Raw genomic sequence first — 19126 nt, 5'->3', positions numbered from 1 at the left:
AATGCTGGTATTTAAAATGCACATCTCCCCAGCACATGATAATGGTACTTTAAGCACCAGAATTCCTCTCAGCTGAAAATGCCTTCATCCTCCCTCCCCTCTGCCCTTAGGACTCGGGCTCCACACACTTCACATGCCATCCTGTCCCCCACACTGAACCCCTGTGCTCCCCACACACCTCCTCACCATCCTGGCGCCTCCATCCTCCTCACCTTGCTCCTGATCTCCCTTTTGGGTCCTCTTCCCAAACACTGATACATTTTTAGATTTCTTCAGATCTACTGGTGAGGCCAAGGCTATTCAATAAAGAAGACTCAGAAATGGTGTATGCAAACCATATATTTATAAGCTTAGTCTATTTAGATGGATTTGTTATCTGTAGGGCATGCCCAAATAAGTAGCATGAGTGTTAAAGCTCTCAAGGTTAAAAATTAGGTTGGTCAATCTGTAAGAAGAAAATGACCATGTGCTGCAGAAAATCTCATCTGGGAGCTAGGTACTGAATGCCTGTTCTGAAAATAATGCTAAACATAAGAGTTGTTATTGATCCCTTCTGTTCAGATGACACTCACTCTTCCTAAGCTACATTTGGTTTTCCCCTCTGCTAGACCTTAATTCTTTCCTGCCAGGCCATCAAAAGCACTGGATATAATAAACTAAAATGTGCTTTCTCTGTGAGTACAGTTATTGAGAGGGAGACAAATAGGTAAGTGGCTATCTGAGGACCATAGGAGAGATTCTGGCTTACCCAGCACATAGATTTTGCGAGAATGGCAGTATATTTGCAGAGCCTAATGAAAGTGAGCCAGGGCTGCAATACGATCAGCAAGGCCTGTCACCAAGCTGTGGGATATCAGCGTATTTACTGAAGTCCTGTACCTAGCACTACATTTTTAGAGGAGAGATACAGAGAGAGAGGGAGAGAGCTGAGCCAAATTGATGATGATCTGCCGTGAGAAGGAAAATATCCTAACTCCCTCCCTTGGTCTCTGCCTGCCACCTTCCACACCCCCTGGCCACGGCACAGGTCTTCCAAGGTTTCTCACTTTCTCCTCATGCCAGAGAGGGGCTGTGCTGCTTTGCAGCTGCCAGGGACAGCCCCAATCCAGCTGCCCCACTGCCAGTCCTCTCCTCAGCAGAACATCAATGCTCATGCACTGGCTGACATGGCTCTCTCATATGTTGGCATAAATCCCATCATGTTTTGGCTCATTTTGGACTCTGGTCTACAACTAGTATCATTCAGACAGAAAATTACTTCAGAACGGAGAAAAAAAGACGTTTGGGACAACTCCAGTTTACAAAAAGTATTCCCAAATGCCTGTATATCTTGCTAGCTCTTAAAGTACCCTGGATTTATTTCTGTTTGGACATAAAGCTTTCAGTTCCAGTTTATAAATGGCTCAAGATGTTACTAGACAAACAGAAAAAAAGTATTGTGTAGAGTTTTTTCCCACCTTGCTTTCACTGATGGTTCTGAAACAGGAAGCCGCCATAATGCAAAAGAGGTATATTTTTTTGTATGGCTTATTTTCCTATAATATTTCTCTTCCCAGGATGTGCTGAAGGTTCAGTGACTGCCTTGCTTTTCCTCATCACTGCATGGATATGCCCCCTGCCCTGTGTAAATACTGATGTTTCACTGCAGAGACACACTGAACTTTCAGAGGACTCTGGCAGGTGCTTCACCAGCAGCTCAAGACTGGCCCCACGTTAACACATGCTTAAAGCTACATCTGAGCTAAGGGACCTTGTTGAACCCTGACTCTCAAGCACCAATTCCTTTCCTACACAGCCCCATGATTTATGGGACATGGTTTCTCCTCCAGGTGGTCTCCTTTTCACAGCAAGGTATCCCACAGTCACAAGCCCTGTCTGTTTACCCCCACCTCCCTCACCTGCACCCCTTTGGCAGCCCCCTTGTATCACAGCCTTATCAGTATTAACTTCACTGCTGCAAATAGCCTAAGAAGTACCTGATGATAGAAGAAGGAAACTCTGGGATTTGCAGCTGCTATGTTTCTATGGAGTGTTCAACAGTTTTTACTGCAGAAGAGACTGTGAGAATCACTATTATGTAAGAATATGTTTAGGCTGCAATCTGGGCAGTTATATTTTTAACTCTATTTAATGAGGTTAATGGCTTTTTTCCAGTTTAAAGACAGAGGTCCTGTCTTTCTTCCTCCAAACCCCTCAAACCCATGAGTTCATGGTGCTCTGTACCACTTCTGTGGTGTTCTTCCATACCAATGAAGTAGTCTATCCTCATACATTGGAACAGGATTCTTCCTTATTTTTCCATTTACTGTACTCTGTGAATTTCAACAAAGAAAATGTAGGAATGCCAAAAAATATATATATAGAAAAAAAGGGCTCTAGCTTTTTTCAGTGCACTGTGATCCCAAAAAGACATTTGGAGCTGAACAGTCAGGCAACCCTCTTGGATGAAATTCAATGGATAATCTTCCCATCACAAGATTAGGCCTACATACACCCATCCCTTTTTTTTTTTTTCTTCCAAGTGATCCCCACTATTTGCTCTCATCATGCATTTATTTTCCTGAATTGTTGCTCTGATTTTTCATAAATGATGCTGACTGACCACCACACCCCATCACATGTATCATAAAAGATGACTCTGGAGTCCACTATGGCCTCTCATTTCTATCACTATGTATTTTATATGCACACTTCAACAAACATGTGATCCCAAATAGGAATTTTCTACAGATGGGCAGCTGGACACACTGTGCCACACTCAGTGATGGAAAAAAATGTTTAGTTTGACTTAGTTACCTCAACCATTGACTACAGTGCCCAATGAGAACCCTTCTATTATACGACATCCCTGGGGGCATATTCCCCCTTCAGCCATGCAAGCATTTTAAAAGCCTCTGGGAGCTGTACAGTCAGTCTGCATGCTGATCTATGACAAGTAAATGTTGCTCCAACAGTTTTTTTCAGTGCTAATTTACTTGCTTTGTTTTTTTACTTGGGGTTTTAATAATTGTATTAAAAGTCTTTGCTCCTGATGTATTTGACATTGTGCCATTGGTCCATTAGGATTTGGTTGAGTGTTGTGCATTATTTTTAATTTGCATTCACAGTATGCTCTGTAATAACTCCCACTGAATTCTAGCAATGGATGCTGTGAATTTGTATTAACAGCAGCGCTGTTTTGTGCAACTGTAGTAAAATTCTTTGCAAAAGAATACTTAGTACATCACCTCCTTTAGCGAAGGAGATCAGAGTTTCCAAATAACAACAGAGACTTGCAAATTGTTCCTGGGTTAATTGTAATGGAAGGATTCATCTTGGATGGAAATCATTGGAACAAGCTGCTGTTGATGCCAGAAGTTTACATGGTTTCAGAAAGCAATTAGACACAATTTTGGAAGAAAAATCCGTGAAAGGCAACTAAACACACAGCTAGCTCCAGTTCAGAAATTCTCCGAGCCATTGATTGCTGGAAGCTGAGAAAGGGTCCTAGGGATGGATCACTGCACAGTTCTTCCCTGGGATTGTGCTACTGGGCACTGCCTGAAGAACATGTTGTTTTGGTCTGACCCAATACAGCCTTTCTCATAGTGTCATGTTAAGATGTCGTGCTGAGAGCCTTTGGAAAGAAAAGAGAATGGGGAAAAAAAATATCTCCCTTCAGGTTAACAACTTGCAAGTTTTTTGGTTTCTGCATTAAAATCCCTCTTTGTATCTAACTGTAATTCAGATCCTCTTGGCCCATCAGCTTCCTTTGGAAAAGCATACAAACCAGACTGCACTACAGTCATGGCCACATGCCTGCGGTGCCCTTAATTGGATGAAGGCTTGCACAGTGGCTGGCAGTAGAGCACTCATTTTCAGTAGTTACTGGCCTCAACTTTGCTTATGCTACAAGATGCATTTTTGGCAATGAGTATTTATCTGCCATTGGGCTGGATTATGATTGCTAAAGAGGAGAAGCTGATTTCTCAGCTAAACTAAATAAAGGAATCTGGTGAAGCGCACACAATATATTACTCTGACAAATATAAAAACAAAGTTTACAACAGTGAAAAATCCTTAATTTTGTGCACAAGAAGCAAACCCTGCTGTTGGTTAGAGCAGGGAGCTAATAACACCAGGTCATGGGTTCAATCTCCATACAGGCCATTCACTTAAGAGTTGGACTCGATGATCCTTGTCTGTCACTTCCAACTCAGAATATTCTGTGATTCTGTAAGTATGACATCTTATGAGATACTTAGAGTCTTGAAGACTTCTCCATGTGCCCTGATTTTTTTTCACCTTGACTTTCTCCAGAGAGTGAATGGTGCCTGACTGGATGAGTCATCACTGGCACACTTGATGAACACCTCAGAGAGATGGTACATGTAACTGCTTTTAAACACCTAATAATTTAGCTAGGTTTATGTAGATCTCAACAGGCTGTTTTCTGGCTGAATTTAGTTATTAAATTATTATTTTGATAAAGCCTAATTTTTAAGTTACAGGACACAAAATTCCATCCTGAAAAAGCAGAAAAAACATTAAGGCAAGAAAAAAGCATAACAGCAACAGCCACACAAGGTGATTACTGGGTTTGGCCTTGAGTTTTTTTTATTTTAATGGGGTATAGGAATGCACTGCTTTTTGCAATTTTTGTTTAGTGAAATGTTTGGGGCCATTTCATGTCCTGGAGTCTGGCAGACAGCACCTTAGTCCTTGCTGTTCATCATTACGTAAAACCATGTTGCCCAAAACCGTGAGTGGAAATAAATGAAGAAGTTGTGAAATGCAATGAACCAATGACTTTCTCCCAGTTTGAAACACATATGTTTCAGTTTTGTGAATTTGCTATAATTTTTTTTTTGCTAAAAGCACTCACGTTGATGGCTACACTAAAAATACCCAAACTGATTGTCTCGCACCAACTCCTCACTGTGCGGACTCTCATGCTTTCCCAGATCATGGGACTCCAGTTTCACTGAACATCTTTAGCACCTTTCTCTTCTTCCTAATTGTAACAGTCATCTCTCCTCCTATTTGCAATAACTAATATCCCTATGACAGCCATTGCCTAGATGAGAAGGCAGCACTAGGAAAGCATTTAATGAACATTAATTGCTTCTTAATATGATTTAGCTGCTGAAAATAAGAAGGCTAAGCTGGCTCCATGTAACCAGCAGCCCTACGGCACCTCCACCAGACTCCTTTCGAGATGCAATCCTGACAACCTGGGGGCAGCAGCCTTTCATGGATGATAACCAAGGCTGCATTTTGCTTTTCCAAATTAGCAGCTAAGTAGGGCTGTAGGAGCTCAGTAACAAAGTCATGATGACACCACCTGGCTGATTAGTGATCTCTTCCTTCTGTGCAAGCCAGCAATTATCAATTCCTGCTGACTTCAGAAGCTAATGGGAATCAGAGGATGGGGGATACTGCCAAGATGCAGCAGCTTCCAGCTGTGAGGAGGAGGACAAGATGGGACACAGACTTTATGTCAGTCTCTGTCTTTTCCTGTGTGGCACCTTTGGCACCTGTGCCTTTATCATTTTGACCCTCTACATTGCATCACCTCACACCATCACTTCTGACATGGCAACACCATATAAGAGAAACTTGGTCTTTTGAATCCAGCATTCCTGAATTCTGATTCACCATTGATTCTCATCTCACCCTCCAGTAGGGTCACTTAACCTTTCTACTAAGCTGCTGTGCCAGGAAATTAAGGCTGGTAGCATTTAAAGATACTGTGACAATCAATCAATACAAGTTTGTAAACTTGTTAGTAAACAACAAGCACCAAGTGCCAAGTCTAATTTAAACACATATAGTTTATAATCTTCCCATTTTCTTTGCAAGAACTTTAATATGACACAAAGATTAACCTTCTGATCTCAGAAAAAAAAATCCTTACTGGTATTATAGACTAGTGTTGGCAGCAGACCTCTAACTTGAAATATGATGTCCTCACTGGCATCACTAAATTTCCCATGGATTAGCTGACAGTGATACTTCAGGACTCATGGGAAAACTGTATTGCAGAGGGAAATAACAGTGAGGGAAAAAAAAACAAATCTTTTTCTGGACTGTAATTCTTAGTTTTCTTTCATTCAGAGCTGGAACTGAATACCACTAGGCTTTCTAAGATGAAAGACTTACTGTTTTACACAGTGTATTTAATGGATATTATGAAATAGTTGATGATATCCACTAACATAAGCAGGAGCCTTCATGTTTTACAGAGGTGATGGGGGATTGAAATTTCCAGTATCTGCTGATCAATAAACATACACCTACCTTGAAAAGCTTGGCCCCCTACTTGTTCATATACAGTGTTAATTGGTTTTATAGGCCTGAAGCAAGCTTTTGGGAAATGGTGATGAGCCATCTTTATGTTCCAGACATTTATGATTCACGACAATCTCAAACCAGCAAACTTCTTCAGGACTTCAGAAGTCTTAACACTGGCTTTGTTTGGCTATTACAACTAAGTACATCAAAGCCAAGAAGACAACTGAGCTTTGCTCCGGGGGGGATTGTGCAATGAGCCATTTGGATACCTGCAACCCCTTGGGACACCAGACAACTGCTTCTAGCTCCCTCCCACCAGCACCCACAGCCCTGCTCCTCAGCGAGCTAATGAATGCCCCAAAAAATCATAGATATTTCCCTGTATATGCCATCACAATCACAGCTGGTGCTGTGCTGTTCCTCTGGTGCACTGTTGGCATGCTGCTTCTTATTGTCATATCTAACCACTCACAATATCAAGTCCATGGTACTTCATTAATATAGTTGCAGCAGAGCTCTTTGAGGCTTTCCAGCCATTGTTTGAGAACAGAGGAGCAGCAGCTTCAAGGCTTAAGGAAATGCTAACAGATACAGAAAACAGGAAGGATAGGGAAGACTCTGCAAAAACAAGGTGTCAGAGAGCTCATGATTGAAAGGTTGCTGTAAGTCACAGCATCTACTACCCACTCTTTTAATAAAGGAGGCCTAGTTACTGGCACCTTGTCACCTTACTAGGTTTCTCATACCAATGGCTGGCTTGGGAAAGCAACACTGCATGCACCATTAGGTAGAAAGATACAAGCTTACTACAGAAACATTTCTTTGCCAAAACCACTGCAAATCATAGACTCGTAGAATGCTTTGGGTTGGAAGGGACCTCACAGATCATCTAGTTCCAGCTGTCCTTTACCATATGCAGGGACACCTTCCACTAGGCCAGACTGATCCAACACCTCCAGGGATGGGGCATCCACGGCTTCTCAGGGCAACCTGTTCCAGTGCCTCACCATGCTCACAGTAAAGAATATCTTCCTAATATTCAATCCAACCTCCCCTTCTTTCAGTTTAAAGCCATTCCACTTGTCCTATCACTACATGTCCTTGCTAAAAATTCCCTCTCCAGCTTTCTTGTAGGCACTCTTCAGATACCAGAAGGCTGCAACGAGGTCCCCCCAGAGCCTTCTCTTCTCCAGACTGAACCACCCCAGCTCTCTCAGCCTGTCTCCACAGCAGAGGTGGTCCATCCCTCAGATCATGTTCATGGCCCTCCTCTGAACAGGTCCACGTCCTTCTTATGTTGGGGGGTCCCAGAGCTGCACACAGTATTCCAGGTGGGGCCATTTTTATCTACAAAATACATATTTTTATAACATACCTTCTATAAGACAAAACACAGCACACATTGACTATTATTTTTTAATTCAGATAAAGAGCAACTGAAGTAGCAGCGGCTTCACTACACCAGCCACGGGACAGAACTGCCTGCCCTCGCCAGACAAGCCCCGCACGCTACTCCCGCCGCAGTCCCACATGGCGCCCCTCTCCCCTATTAAAGTTAGGGCACTTTCGACTCCCTGGGTCCGCCGCCCTCGACACCAGGAAACGCCCCGACACCGGGAAGTGCCCCAAGCGGCCGCAGGTACGAGCCGAGAGCAAAGGCCGCCCGGGTGCCTCCCTCACGCCGGCCGAGCCCCGCCGCCCCCCACCAGCACCGGCCAACCGGGCCCGCGCGGCGGCCGCGGTGGGAGGGGGGGCTGATGGCGGCGGCGCAGGGCTGCGGGCGAGGGGCGGAGCGCAGAGACCCTGTGGCTGCCATGGCCGCCTCCCCCTCCCCGCAGGCTCCCTTAAATACTATGGGGCGGCCGTGACTGCGGTGGGTGCCGCTGCCGAGCGCACTATGCGGGCTGTCATCGCCTTGGCCGCGGCGCTGGGCAGCCTGCTGCTGGGAGGCTGCCTCCTGCGCCTGGGCGGCCAGCAGCCCCTCCGCGCCAGGTAGGGCGGCCTCGCCCGCGGTCCGGAGCCGGCTGGGGAGGGAGGGAGGAGCGGGACGAGCCCCGCGGGGCGCGGCGGAGCCCGGCACGGTGCCCCCGGCGCGGTCTGGGCTCGGCGCGGGCGCTGGCGGCTGTGAGCGGGGTCGTGGGCAGGAGAGCGGCGCCGCTCGCGCCGGGTGATGTTCAGTCACTGGTCCTGACAACTTTGTTTTCTCGTCTCGCTTGCCAGGGGCTGGGAGGAGGAGGCAGGAGTAGCGGCTGTCACGCCGAAAGTGGTGCGAGCCCTCAGGTCTCCCCTGACGCCCCTTCCTCAGACCGAGAACAGGTATGGGCTGGCCGCCCGCAGGTGGGTCCGTGAGGTCGGGTCTACAAAAGCAGAAATTCGCCTTCGCTCTGGTTCATTCTTCCTTTTGTTTCGGCAGCTTGATCGGAGAGAATGTTAGAGATTATTAGAGAAAATGACACTTTGCTTTAACTGTAATGAATTAATTTGCTTATGGGCCCTCTTAATGACGGCTGTCACTCTGCCGTTGGTTTTGAGCCCAATAAAATATTGCGTAGAGCAGTTTTGTTAGTGTACGATGCAAAAAGTGCCTGCTGAATGGCATGTTCCAGGTATCTTTTATTCTTCTTTCCAGGAAGGTGGAGCTGGGGCTGGGTAATACTGTTACTGTTTTTGTAATGTGTATTTAGTTAAAAATACGGTTTTATCATTTACAGACCATAGGAGGAAGGTGAGACCCACGAAGCCTGTTTCATTTTGTGTTGGCATCGTACTTTGTGGGAGCCCCTTCACTTGATCCTGTGTCTTGACCTTTCAGATCAGTGTAGATCTTTGCTTTACAGCCTGTTATTTTATACTGTGAAGTTTAATATGAAATACTTCATAAAATCAGCTGTGAAACAAGTTGTGTCTTACATGCAGATTTCAGTACTAATGACTTGTTTTCAGGCTCTTGAGTCCTCACACACTGTAGAAAAACTAATAGTGCATAGGACGGTGGTGTAATCCATGCATGAGATAAATACTACATAAGAAGTAGTTTTGAAATACTTTTTGCTTTTCTCTTTTACTTTATATGACCTTATTAACATTGCTGTTTTCATGACTATTATATGTTAATATGTATTATGGTCAAAAACACATAATAAAAATTAGAAAGAACTTAAGAATTGGGTCTTTCACAGAAACTGTCATGTCCTGTTTGTTTTGAAGACAATAGTGACAGTGCAGTTAACCTTACTGAGGCCACCATCTCACCCAATCTAGTTGAATTTGACAGCCTATGCTTTCCCTAAATGAATGCAAGTGATGTTCTAGTAACCATTGCAGTGTACTGTAACAATACCTTACTTAATGTGTTTCCAATGAGAGACCCTTGTGCTCCCTCCCTCAAAATTTATAACTTTCAAAAGCTGTAAGTTTATAGCATCTTTCAAAATTAGCGTGAAAGAAATGGAACAGAATTCTGTAAATGCTCCTATCTGGTGTTATGAGCTTCTAGCCTGCTTCTCTTTCCTATTCTCATTTTTTTCCCTTTCTGCCTTTTTTCCCTTCTTTCCCTGGTTGCAATGTATTGGTTTTGCAGTATGTACTCAGTTCTGCTTTGCCTTTTTTTATAGTCATTACTCCATTTTTCTCTCTGTTTTGGGTTATGTCTGTGGTTTCCCCCCGGCCTGTCTCCTCACGCTTTTCCCTGCTAGTTTCTGAGCTGCATCTCCTTTCACTCAGCTCTGTATGCTATACCATGGAGTTGAATTGACTAGAAATGCTGGCAGAGAGCACTTCAGAGAACAGCGTAGCTATTTCCCATCTGCTGTTAGTACACTCACAACTGGAGCAAAGAAAGTAGAAGCAACACATACCAGAGAGGTCTGAAAATCCATGGCATGTTTTTAACCTTTGTAATAGGGAAAGTGAGCTTGAGATTTTAAATGTGTATTTTTCCTTATTCTACTTGGAGGATTTTAGCACTAATTTGGAGCTAGTTTTGGTCAACCTGAAATTGTATTTCTTCATGACTAACTGATTGCAAAAGTGTGTCAAATAAATAATTCACCAAAGAAAGTTTCAATTTACTCAAGCTCCTGTAACCATAGTGTCTTTGGAGAGATGTCTTGCCAGCTAAATCCAGGAGTGGATGTGCTTTCTCACCTGAGTGGCTATGCTCAGTAAGACAGGAGTTTGTGGTGCATGTTTGACGTATGAGAAAGGAGAGAGAGCTGCTGGACTGGACTGACCAGGAGCTGTTACTTCATCCAGAGAGCAGCAAGACTGGGCAGGGAGCCATGCTGGAGGGGTTTGATCCAGGCAGCAGCTGGGCTGGGCCTGGCTAAGGGCCATGCTGGAGAGGTTTGATCCAGAGAGCATCTGGACTCATTCAGGAGGTTCAGACCAATCCCTCAGTGATGGAGATGGATGGTCTGGTCAATAGGAATTAGATTCCAGTGTGCAGTGGGGAAGTATGGTTCTCCTAAACTACCCTGATCATTTGAATGGCATTGTTGTGTTATTGACAGCAACGTCCTTTCCTGCATAAGTGGATGTGCATGGATCTTTCCAGGAAAGGAAAAAGAAAAAAACCTTGGCACTATCCTTCTTGATCTCTAAGTATAAGTAATCTAGACAATCTTCACAGTCACAAGCTAATCTTTTTTCTTATCATGATTTCCTTTGCTGTTGGAGGCGTATTTGTAACCAGACATCTCCCGAAGAATCTCTGAGGCCCTATTATTCTGTTGCCTCGCAGTATTGAAAGCTAATCTGTTCTTTTACTTTGAGTAATTCTTTTAAAAGCATGAAACTGAAGGATGAAAGGATGAAAGGCAGGGGATTGAATCAGACTGTCTTAGATATTTCGGCAGCTATTGTGCGCAGCAATATTTAAATACATGGTGACCAGGCACCTAAAGTTCTCTGAAGATCTGTGTAGTAGTAAATAACCTTGAGTATGTGGTTTGTCTCTTACAGGACATTGCTTACCCCTTTTTCTTGTTAAGTGTTAGCTCATTGGAGCAATGTGACTGCCTCTACAGTGTGACTTGCAGGTTTTTTCTTGGGTTTATTTCACAGACTACTGTGCCTGTTAGTAGGGTTTCTTACTGAAAAGAAAGGCCATTGTTAGTAAGATATGTCTAGCAGTCCCCAGATTTATTCATGGAACCAGTATCATTTGTACTGCAATACTAGGTTCTCTGGCAAATCCTCCTATCTATGCCTCCTACCATCCTCTCAATTTTTAAGCTGTAACTGCAAGTACAATTTCTATTTTCTTGAGCCAACAGTACAGCCAAAACCAAAAGTCTTTCATTTTTCCCACCTTTAAACCTTTGGTCTTCTTTGTCTCCTTTCCTCTCTCCCCAGCTGTGTTTGTGCAGGCATATTTGTTTGTGTAGTGGTTGCATTAATAGTAGTGCAGAAGGCTCAGTACTGCTAGTGCTTATCAGGGGAAAGTGAAAATAGTAAGAGAAGCTAGGTAGTCTTTTCTCTGTTATGAGGCCCAGGCTGTGCTGGGTTAAATTTAGGCAGAAATTCTAGCTCCTATTATACTACCCAGGAATATGTAGCAGATAAATATTGGCAGCTCCTGCAAGGGGGGTGAAAATAGCACTATTTATATATACTTTACATAAAAGTAACGGCAAGGCAGAAGTACCCTGAAGAACTGACCACCATTGCTCTGTTACTCTGTGTTGCCAGTTTTAAGGCATTCGCTTACTATTTCCCTAGCTTGCTCTCTGTCTTTGCAGGTCCAGGGCAAGCACAGCGTAAAGACCACTGGGGTAATTGAACAGTGGGAGGAAGTGATTGAGGAGCTACGAGTAAACAAGTTAGTATTAATACAGTGTTCCACAGTGTTGGTTTCTCCAATTCCTCTCTCAGCAGCAGATCTTTGTGCAGGCCTAGGAAATAAGCAGCTATACTTAATTAACTATGCTACAGAGACCTGTGCATTCTGTCTCCTGTCAAAATATTGCATACAGGCAGTCAGAAGGGAAAGAAGATACAGGCTAATACCACAATTATGGAGTAGCCTCATGTATGGCACAAATAATTTGCTATGGTTTAGATTAGTCAGCAGTGGGTCCACTTCACTAATTTTACTGCTCTCTTAATATTTTGCCCCTTCATTCCCAAGCAATGCATGCAGACATATTTTAGGAGCACATTTTGAACACATGCCTCATGTATTAGTTCTGTCTAAATGAATAGGTGTTCAGTTGAAAGCTGCTGCCAGGACACATTTATGTTCTGACAGTGGTGAAAGGTTTCCCAGACTCTTTCTGTTTACTTGGTCCAAGTGAAACTGCTCTGTCATTCTGTCATGTGCCCTTGTAACATGATTTTAGTGTACCTGCCTTATTCTTTTCACTTCACCCACTATGAGGCTCTGAATGCTGCTTGTCATGTTACCTGTCATGCAGTTTATGGATTTTATAAATAAAAAGTATCTGATGTTATACATAACCCTGGTGAATGCACTGGAGGGTCTTTCAAGTAACTTAAAGATGCAGTTTGTGTTAAAGACCTGATTTAGTGTTCCTTATATAGGCAATGCCTCCATAGGAACTTGAACAAAGATAGTAGGATCAGTCTCTTTAACAGTTACTGTGATTAATGTTTCAAGACAAATTCTCACTACTGTGGTTTGATAAAGCCATTTTTATAGTCCATTTCACCAAGAATTTAAATTGTGTATTGCCTTATTAATCAAGGTGTTGTGAACTTTAAAAACATCACTATATTCTTATCATCTGATTAATCTAAAATAGTGTCAAAGACAGCACTTAAGACCACCCTTCCTGGGGAAGTATGGATTGTGGTTTTTTTTAATAGTATTCAACTAACGGATGACAAGATTCAAATACAAATTAGTCCCTTCAAGGGAGAGATTGAGACAGAAGATATTCACAATCTGGATAATTCTATTCAGTGCCACTTTGGTAGAATGATAAAAATGTGCAATTTTGCATAGAGAAGTTATCTTTTATAGCTGAAGATGCTCGGCTGGAACATGTTTAGAGCTCCTGTGCTGCTTCAGACAGACAAGGGCAAGAAGTTATGGAAAAGTAGAGCAACAACTGGTTCTGCTGGGTGTGGAGTGAATAGCCAATGAGTGGGATTTTCCCTTACTTTCAGTGTGGACTTACTAGGGAGGTGAAATTTTTGTTGCTTTCACTGCTGCCTGACAGTCCAGTTCTGAACAGTTTTGAAAATCTCATCCCACATTCTTTGTTTCCACCTGATTTTGAAGGAAGTCTAGAGGAGTGGCCTTTCAGTCTTGGGCATATCTTCATGTTACACTACAACTCACAGCACCAGCTTTCCTTTTTCCATCTGCCTTTTTGTTTTCTTCCCTACCATTCCTCCATCTTATGCCTATACCTTTTTCCTACTCTGATAACTCTTTGGGGTTGAGTTTGGTTTTGTTTTTAAAGGGCTTCCCTTTTCTTTCCCTCCCTCTACCTTGTACCTTTCTGCTCCCCCAGAATCCCATGTTACTTGACATACCTCTCTGTCCGGTGATTCCCTGCACTAAGGTTCCCTGTTGTCTCGGGACTGAATGCTACAAGAGCAGCAAAAGGGACTATGGCCTTTCCATATAGTTTCTGTATTTCTTATTCTAAAGGTGAATACAATCCTTGTCTTAAAGAATTTTACACTTTGAGGATCTGCTGTCTTCATGAGAGCAAGATATAGAATAAAAACATGCTGATAAATATGGCACATGGTCTTAATCTACTGTGGATTTATTAAAGTACAGATGGTGTACTTCCTGAGTTCCTAGAATTACCATAGGAAGTATGTGGTCCTCAAGCTGTTCGTATATGATTTTAAAAAACCCTGTTTTTCAGATTTGCTCCAATGAGATTGGCTTTGAAAACATCTAAGCCCTAAGGAAAATGCAGCTGAAATTTCACTGTATCATCAGTTTTATGCGTTCAAGCCAAGAGACTGTTTCTACTTCGAGTTCTCATTTAGCTTAATAGTTAACAAAAGTAGTTGAAGGTAGCCTGATATCTGTGTTGTTAGGCACGTTATCTGATTTCATTGCAGAAGTTGTAGTACTGCTCTAAGTAGTGAACAAAGATTGTCATCCACTAGGTCAGGTAAATTCATTTAGTGATAAATATTGCCTTGCACAATTGTCCAAAATGAGCAGAAATTTAATCTGAGTCTGATGTCTGCACAACTTTGCCATGAATAATGCAGTAGAAGTCTGGACTGTCTCTTGCACACCCATTTTTACCTAAATGCCACTCTGACAGTGAAACAGAAATTCAGAAATTTAACTTCTGATGGAATGAGTCATTGTTTTACATCTCTTGCAAAGAAATTGTTTTAATTTTGTACTTTTTGCACCATATAAAGAGCATTGAATAAATTTTATGTGTAAAAAGCCACAGTAGAAGCATTTTGGTGATCTATCATGTGCCTGCACTATATGAACAAACAATTTAGATTACAATTCCTTTCTGGTTTTCTGCTCAATTGTGCCATTTTCACCAATCTTTGCATGGGTTATGGAAAGGGAGGGAAAGACTCTTTGTTCCTTTTTTTTTTCCATGATGGCTGTAAAAGTGACTGTGAGGATTTAATGACAGAACAGGGATTTATTTTGTTCTTTCTTTTTCTCTGACTTCCTCCTCTTTGAATTTTTCAGGTCTTGAAATGAGTGCATAAAAAAAAAATTACATATTAAAAAATGAGGCAACTTGCTTGCATTGATCTTATGAATTTAAAAGGACTAAAAGTCTGCGTAGTAAAGCTTGTGTTTGAGAGGATATTTATTCATTGCCCCATAGATCTCAGGACATAAATTAATAGGGAGCTGTAAGGACCTTGTAATGATTGTCTGAACAGAGTTGTGAAAGAATGTTGTTGTTCTGCTGCTGCCTGCGAACGCACCTCTCAGGGAGCTGATCAAACCTAACTGCCTGACTTGGTCATCCTGGCAGCCTTCACATGTTAGAAAGGGTCTCTTGTGGCCAGCTGTGGCTCAGAAGGGCTGGGGTCACTTCTCAAATCAGCATCCAACATCTTAGGTTTTAGTTATATTGAAAGGCTTATTTGCAGCGGTAACATGTACTTGGCCTATATCAATAGTTCCTTTTTTTTTTTTTTTCTTTTATTTAAGATGCTGTTTAGGCAGCTAAACTTTTGCCTGTAGCCATTTCTCTTATTTCAAGCTGCAGCTGCAGAATAATCATTTGAGGTTACTGAGCTAAAGAAGCAAGAGAGAGGAAGCATGATTTAGTGCTAAATAAATTTGTTTGAGAACTGGAAAGGGCCTACCTGGTTGGTCTGCATAGACAGAACCATTCAGACCAAGCTGCAATAAACCTGTGTACCAAAACTGTGTAGGCAGAATATTTGCTAGCCCTTGCTATGTGAGACCTGCAGAGTTTTTAGCTCTGAACTGTGTGCTCTGAGAGCCTTCTGCTATTTGTATGTCACTCCTTGAGAAAAAATGAGATAAAGAGCTGTATACAAAGGCAGCCAAGGAGCTCTCAGTGGGCAGTGCCAGTTGTTACAATCTATTGAAGTCACTGCAGAACTGAAAGGGTAGAGGTTTATGTTGTATTGTCTTACTGTTGCCCTCAACAAGGGGCATACAGACTGGATGCTTCCTTAGGTGCACTAAGTGTATACTGGGAAGAATTTCTTGGTGGTGGGAAAAAAGGAAGAGGGCTGTTCTCTTTCCTCTGTGGCCTACATCCTGTGGGAATTGCTGCTAGGGGTGACTTAGTCTCTAGAAAATTCATGGACAATGGAAAGAAAAAGAAAGGTGGTTCTTTCTTTTTCCTTTATGTCAGCTATGACCATGACAGTCAGTTCAGCAGCAAAATAAACAAGCATTTATTCTCCTTTCTTCTTCAGTCAGTCTTCTCATTTGAAGTGTTTAAGAAGAGGAAGCTCAGGAGGGACCTTATTGATAGCTGAAGGGAGGATGCAAGGAGGATGGAGCCAAGTTCTTAGTGGTGCTCAGTGGTAGAACAGAGGCAGTGGGCACCAACTGAAACACAGGCGGTTCCCTCTGACCATCAGGCAACTTTTTCACTGTGAGAGTGACTGAGCACTGGCACAGGCTGCCCAGGGAGGTTGTGGAGTCTCCATGCTTGGAGATATTCAAAAGCATCTTGATACAGTCCTTGATGACCCTCTCTAGGTGACCCTGCCTGAGCAGGGAGTTTGGACCAGATGATCTCTAGAGATGCCTTCCAACCTCAGCCACTCTGTGATCCTGTGGCTTGAAATGGCATCTTTCCCAAGCAAGATGACAAACTTCAAAATGAGTTTGTCAGAAATCTTGTTGGTAAGGGGTCTCCATATTGTAGCAGGTGAAGACAATGGGGTTTTGGTCCTTGTCAGTAAAAGCAGTGATGATTCAGAAGCTGTGTGTAAAGCAGGAAGACCCTTTCTCTTCATGTCAGTGCCTCTGTACAGATACTTATCAGTTGTTCTTTAAGAACAGCATACAGCATCTCTGTCTTCTGTGTTTCTACTTCTGGTTTGGACAAATAGGCTGCATTGCCCAAGGGCTCTGTAAGTAGTAAATCAGGGGACAGAAGCAAAAAAGGAGGGGAAGGTGGCAGGGAGGAAGATGGTGAGGGGCAGAGAAAATAAAAATGCCAGAGGACAAATCTTTATGATAAATGGCAATCCACACAGTGGAAGGCTGGTGGTAGAGGAGGGCGATTGTATGAGATTTGACCTAGATACACGATGAACTGAGGTGAATGGAATAAGACCTTGGTATCTCAGTCATTTACTAATTTACATCTCAGTCTTCTACCAGGGCTGCCCAGAGCAAGAGGACCACACAGGAGTTTCGTGAAAATAAGACAGGAATTAAAGATCACTATCTGGCACTTGCCTTGGTTCCTTTTACAAATATTTGTTCTTGCTGTGTAAATAAAGAATAAACAAGGCAGGAAGTATTATGCTTGAGTCAGTAAGTTAAGACTGAAATATAAAGATCCACTTCACCTGTGGTGTTTCCTGTATATATTATATTTGCTCTGAATATTGCATTTCATCAACGATTTTAGGAAATCACATCTGCTAAATATTTTACTAGTGAATATTTTAGATATCTTCAAAACGTAATGTTCAAGAGCCTTTCCATTTAATTTATTTTTTTAAATTACATTTGCTGATTACAGTGTAAAGTGGAAAATATAATTCAGACTGTGAAATAGGGTTACTTTAAAGAATCAAATATTTTATAGTCCCTACCAGCAAACTCTCCTTTAATGATAGGAGCTTCACAATAGAAGTCAGTAAGATTTGTTTCGCAATGTTTTCAGCTAAATCAACGGTTATTAATCTTATTGTCATAGCAAAGTAAATGTGACAACATTGGTAGAATATGTTCTCTCTTTTAAAGATTATTGCTTTTTCTCCTCCTGCTCCGTTTTAACAGAACAACTCTTAATAAAAATGGAATTTACCAGTTTGAACAGGCTTCAAAATGTAAGGCAATTCAGGACAACATTTTGTCATCATCCATCAAGAAGAAAAGGTAGGTGTTTGCTGTCCTTTCTGCTTTGTTTTTTTTAAATAGAAGGGTAAAAGACTGTCCTTTTTTTACATAATTCTTGGTATATTAACATGGAGCTATGCAACAGAAAACTGAATTTGTTCAACCAATGTTTGCTGCATTTTTTCTTTTGCATGATAAGATTTATTCGAGGTTGGATTTTAACTTTTTTATTTTCACAATACAAGATTTCTTCTTGTCAGTTACCAACATTTCATTCCAAGTTATTCACAAAAATATTGAGTAGAAATGTGGGATATAATTTCATTCTTGAGTGTTTTTTCCCTGACTGGTGAAAACTCCTCATTTTTGTGAGCAACTTCAGTTAATGATTCTGTTCAGCATATTAACTAGAGTAAGTATGGAAATGCACTAGTATAAAGCCTTGCCAATTAGTTGCATGAATTATGATAACTAGTCCACAGGAAACTAACAGTCCAATTTTAGACACATTGAAAAAAACCCACCCCAAATTAATTTGGGGTTTCAACGTGCTGTTCTGTATTTCTCTGGCATGGAGAAAAATCTGTTTGATATCAGCCCTGCTCAAATTCCTTGTCACTTTCTAAAGTGAAAAGAGGAGAGGCAGCCCATTATTTTTTAACATTTTTCCTATATGGATGCACCAACAAATAAAAGGATACACCAATAAATAAAACATTGTAAGTAAGAAAGGTTTCACATTAGGACTGAGTTGCAGCTTAAAATGGATGGTGCCACGGTGTCTTTAAAACTGGGAGCTTCCCTCCCCACTCCCATCCATTTGGGAAGAGGAATGGAATGAGAAACAAAAGTGAGCTAAAAATAATTATATGAGTTTCCCTATTCAAAGTACTGGAGAAGTCAAATTTTTCCTTAAGGCCAGAACAACATTAAGTGATGATTTGAAAACTTACTGTCTTTTCTGCTTCCTCCTTACTTTCTTACTGCATTTAAAGATCTTTCACCTCTTCTTAAGTTCTCATATTTCCAGCATTTTGTCTTTGCTCTTATTATTACTTATTTATTTCTTCTTTCCCCCTCCCCCCCTCCTTCTTTACAATCTCTTCTCCCATTAACATTCCACGTGTTTCAGCAACACTATCATTGAGGTTTTTGTTCTTTTGAAAGGTGGTAGACCAGTATGTTTCTGATGCACTGATAGTGAGAGCTGAAACATAGACTGGCAGAGGTCAAAGAATGCAGCTGACTGAAAACTTGAGTGATTAACACCAGGAGAAGGAAAAGCAGTCACTGTATTGCCTTCAAAATCCAGAAACAGCAATGTAAATGCTGTTGTTTATCCCACACATTGCAAAGTTGTACAGTCTTTGGAGC

At 42.0% G+C, this 19126-nt stretch overlaps 1 protein-coding gene across 4 annotated transcripts in view; it reads left to right on the top strand.

The window, feature by feature from the left end:
- Positions 1-8037: 8037 nt before the first annotated feature.
- Positions 8038-19126, top strand: part of ST8SIA6 (ST8 alpha-N-acetyl-neuraminide alpha-2,8-sialyltransferase 6) — a 54100-nt gene continuing 43011 nt past the window's right edge. Inside the window, exons 1-3 of one of the 4 annotated variants that reach the window (XM_048307000.1) lie at positions 8038-8265; positions 8494-8610; positions 17693-17791. In XM_048307000.1, the coding sequence (XP_048162957.1) occupies positions 8171-8265; positions 8494-8610; positions 17693-17791 (311 nt within the window). In that variant the 5' untranslated portion in view covers positions 8038-8170. The remainder of the gene's footprint in view (positions 8266-8493; positions 8611-17692; positions 17792-19126) is intronic. The other 3 variants (XM_048306994.1, XM_048307010.1, XM_048307021.1) reach the window with 3 other exon arrangements.

This window comes from Corvus hawaiiensis, chromosome 1, assembly GCF_020740725.1.
Source record: "Corvus hawaiiensis isolate bCorHaw1 chromosome 1, bCorHaw1.pri.cur, whole genome shotgun sequence".
Taxonomy (NCBI): Eukaryota; Metazoa; Chordata; class Aves; order Passeriformes; family Corvidae; genus Corvus; species Corvus hawaiiensis.
The sequence above is the reverse complement of the archived record's forward strand: the minus strand, read 5'-3'. Positions and strand labels throughout refer to the sequence as shown.